The 4,434-nt window shown below is 55.5% G+C and overlaps 1 protein-coding gene across 1 annotated transcript in view; it reads right to left on the bottom strand.

Moving 5' to 3' along the window:
• ZBTB47 (zinc finger and BTB domain containing 47) overlaps window positions 1-3,876 on the bottom strand; it is an 87,223-nt gene extending 83,347 nt beyond the window's left edge. Inside the window, exon 1 of the mRNA XM_019529235.1 lies at window positions 3,659-3,876. Coding sequence (XP_019384780.1) covers window positions 3,659-3,745 — 87 coding nt within the window. The 5' untranslated portion in view covers window positions 3,746-3,876. The remainder of the gene's footprint in view (window positions 1-3,658) is intronic.
• Window positions 3,877-4,434: the final 558 nt, after the last annotated feature.

Below are 4,434 nucleotides of genomic sequence, written 5' to 3'. Positions count from 1 at the left end.
GCTGCGGCCTCACCAAGGCCGAGTACAAGGGGAGAATGACGTCCCGGGATTTGCTCGAGAAGCATCTATGGATGCAAGCCAGCATTTTGGTCAACGAGGTTAAGCGTGCACTTTGCTTGTAGTCCAGAAGCCCTGTTCACTCCAGTGGCATCGCTGGCAAGCTCCAAAGCCTTGATTCGGTCAATGCAACAGGAGGTACCGGGAGCCGGGCGAGACCTTCCACGGGCTGGGGTCGCAGTCCCCACCACTCTTACTACCTTGCTGATCATGCCTGCTATGTAAGTATTGACCAAGGGTGGGTCAGAGCCTCACAAGTGGTACCTTTGATTCTGAGCAGGGATAGGGGCAGGCTTTCCCCAAGGCCTCAGCACGCTCCCATCAACCTGCCTTTGAGGTCAGTGAATTTTCAAAGTCCTTGGAGCGCTTTGCCTTCCCACACTCCCATCACTCCACGTGAGCATCGCACCTCCCGAAGGCTACGCCAGCACAGCCCATTAATCACCAGATACGTTGAGGTGGGAGAAAAAGCCTCGCCACCTAGACCGAACTTCTGGGAGGCAGGAGAAAACCCTACAGATGAGGGAGCGAAGAAACAAATATTATTCCCCTAACACGCATACCTCCCCCCACCTTTCCTCCTACCACACGCAGCATTTCAGCCGTAACTACCACAGGAAGATGGCAGGTCCAATGCCACACTAGGCAGTCAATGGGAGCCCCATTAGAGGTGGGGCTGGATGCAGAAGCAACCCTAGAAGCTTGTGCTGGTCAGGGTAGTTTCTCAAGCCCCGATGCGGACTTAGCTTCACTCACAAAATCAGAGGAACTAGCCATGCAGGCCATTTCGCTTTCTGCACGCAGCCTCTGGAGGATCAGGAGATGCGACTCGCTCGGGACACAGATAACAGAGGCAGGGAGGTATCGCATTGATTTCTGGCACAACTGTATTTGGAAAAAAATAAAGAGAGTCTCTATACAGGTATAGGGCAGAATGGCTGACGTGCCCGCCCCGTACACGCATTGACGCCGAAAAAGCGAAAGGCACCCGCTCCAGAGAGCAATTAGCTTTATCCTCCAACGTGATAAGGCAGATCACGTCCGCGGCGCATTCAGAAGGCATTTCATGTGGGGTGTTCAAAGCACGGCTGATATTTTGACACATTCAGTTCATATGCAAAAAGGTTATTCTTATTTCCCTGAAGCAGATCTCCCGGCCGTTGATTCTGTACCTTAAAAATAACCAATATTTAACCAGCTCACAAGCAACTTCCCCCCTCCCACCACTCCATCCCTTGCTGCCCCCCCACCCAATGCATGAAACATTTCAAAAGGCAGCATCATGTTATTTTTATGAACTCCCATTACTTGCCTTGCCCATATTCAGGGAAATGGAAATACGAAGGCTGTTTAACTTTTATGAGTCCAGCACATGGTTCACAATATTCAAATATGCAATAATTTCTCGCCAGGAGAACAAAGATAAGCTGCAGCGCTAAGCTTTAATGGAACCACAAGCTTACGCATGTCTGTACGGTGGAGTCCATCAACCAAAAGGCCCATGCCACTGCCGTCAGCACAGCTCAACGCTGACTCCAAATGAGTAAGACGGTACGAGCACCCGGACCGCGTGCCCGAAGGAAAACCTTATTTCAGGTCCAGAAAGGACATTAAGGAAGAAAGAGCCGCCCCTACGAAGCCAGGCTATGCTATTCCACACACTTGGTGGTAAAGCAGATGTTTTCCCCCCCTCGTTCAGGGTTCACCCTCCACTTACTCTTCGGCTCTGAGTCCACTTGGCCAGCGACACTCAACCCCTCCATTTCACTTCCAGGATCCACTTTGAGGGACTCCGTCCTGTCTAGAGAGGGAAAACACTACAGATCCAAACAGACCTTGCCATCCCATCCAGGCTCACACACATCCCCTCTGGAGTCAGGACACAATGCAAGCCTTCTCCCATCCCAGGTCACCAAAGCAACACTAAAGGTTATTTCTCTCTGTCCAGACATCTCCCAGCCCACAGGATCATGCGCAAGGCTGTCTTTTCCTCCACCGCACCATGCCCCCCACATCCTTGTCTGCTAGGAAGTGGATAACAATGGGACAGACAGAGACCCTCTACCCCGCAGCATGCAGGCCCCACAGCGGGAGCAGGGTCTTTGCTGGGGTAGGGGGTCATCGAAGCACGCCCAGCAGGCAGATTTGCTGAAGGAAGCAGGAGACACGGATCCCAATCATCGTCTCACACGCGCGCGCTCCAGGTCAATGCCGTGCTAATATGCCCACGTTGTTATTATTTTCCAACCTAGCACTTTATTGCCATTTCCTAAAAGCGACTCAAATTACTCACTGTGTTATTATGGGCAGAGTGCCATCGCTCCGGCAATAACATAATAGCACGCTTTTACCGAGGGGACAGAAAAAGGGAGCCGGGCAGGATTTCTCTAGTGAGACCCACGGATTACCGGCCTCCTTTGCGGCAGATTTCCTGGGGAATACGCTGCCCAGCCGCTTATTACATAAGGGGAATTTTCTGTCGACATGTTGCCGCGTCTGGTTTAAGGCCTGCTCGCCGGGTGGATCGACTGTCCTGCTGCATGGCTGCGACCTGGAGGAAAGCGATTTGCTGCGGGACAGGAACTGCCCGGCCTTGGGACCCTTAAACCGCAGCCGCCTTCAGAAAAAGGAGCTTGCTGCTGCTAGGCTCCAACCCGATCTGCCCTGCCAGCAAGTCAGGGCATAAAGTAAATGCCTCCGTGCAACGTGCCACCCCGGAGCCACACACCACCGCTTCCATGATAAACACCCGGGCACATTCACGTGCATCTACAACTCAGCCCTCGGCATATCGATGCTGCCCGATGCCACTCGCTTCAGTGCAGTTGCATCCCCCCGCGAAGGCAGCGGCAGCCCCCCAGCTGCGTCCTGCACCCACGACTTGGGATAGAGGTGCACGCTCCCATCCTTCACCACCAAAAGCAGAGCGCGCAACGCCTCTGCCCCTCATTCAACTCGCTGTTCATTTGGCCTGTGCCGGAGCAGGCCTCTCTCGTCATCCAACCCCGAGCGACACCCCCTCGGGGATCCGCGGTTTCTATATAAAACCCCTGCGAGACACAGGGACGCTCCCCGAGCACCAAGGATTCAGAAAGGAAGACGCTAAAAAAAAGAAGAAATGAAATGAGGCAGGGAGGGAAGGAAGTTAACTGAGGGAAACAGCAAGGAGACAGGGCGGAGGACAGCTGCTGAGACACGACATGCCGGATCCAGCGTTATGTGCACAAGGGGCGGAGGGGAAAGACGCAGGGCCCAGCACGGGGGTGCTTCCCAGCTCTCCCCGTGCACCTCGCACACCGTCCCCGCCTGCCAAGTCACCCCCGGACACGAACGCCGAGCAGCCACTTCCACATCCCGCCCCCACCCAGGGGTTTCGCTGTTCCTGTCCTGGATACCTTTGTGCACAGAGCCTGACCCCCTCCAACACGCGTCGCATCTGCGCTGCAAGCCCCCAACGGCCCCCCGCACCTGTAAGCCCCCAACCCTCCACCTCACATCTGCAACGCAAGCCTCCAACCCCCCTCAAACACATTTCACATCTGCAAGCCTCCAACTCACATCTGTAATGCAAGCCCCCAACCCCTACGCCACACGCACATACCTCACATCTGTAATGCAAGCCCCTAACTCCGTCCCACCAGCACCTCTGCCCCTGCAGCAGCTGGGGAGGAAAGCAGGATCCCACCATCCAAACTGGTGCAAGAGCCGGGGCAGCCAGGAAGGGGCTGGGGGGAAGGAGGGGCTACAAGTCTGGACTGCCAAGACCCACTGCCCGGCCTTCCTGCCCCCGCCCCCGGCTCCGGAGGGGCAGGATTCAGTCACCATCGCCACTGCACGACTGATAAGCAGAAATCTTACGGCTGCAGACAGGGGAAGTGGCGCACACACATGCACACACCATACCAACTTGCAATTAAAATGCCTGGATTGTGACCTAACCCACCAGCCAAGGCATCAGCCTGGTATGAAGGAATTTAACTCTTTGCACGCAACAAGCCGGCTATTGTTGCGCCCGCATTCCTGCCCAGCCAGCCCGCGAGACACGCACACGCAGCGGGCACGCGAGCACACACAAGAACACACAAAGTCACGGACCCGCGCACAGACCAACCCAACCCAACCCCCTTCCTTGGCATCCCTCTATAAAGCCCCAGTGCCCCCTAGCATGCACACACCAGAAATACATATACACGCGCACACGCACACAGGCCCAGACCACTTCCCCCAGTGCCTCCCCCCACCACACACACACACACACACACACACACACCTTCCTTGGCATCAACCCCCCCAGGGCCCTTCCCCTGCATGTACACACACACACACAACCCTGCCCCCCCCACACACACCTTCTTTGGCATTGAACCAGTGCCCGCC

Source organism: Crocodylus porosus, unplaced genomic scaffold (assembly GCF_001723895.1).
Source record: "Crocodylus porosus isolate Cpor-Errol unplaced genomic scaffold, CroPor_comp1, whole genome shotgun sequence".
Taxonomy (NCBI): domain Eukaryota; kingdom Metazoa; phylum Chordata; order Crocodylia; family Crocodylidae; genus Crocodylus; species Crocodylus porosus.
The sequence above is the reverse complement of the archived record's forward strand: the minus strand, read 5'-3'. Positions and strand labels throughout refer to the sequence as shown.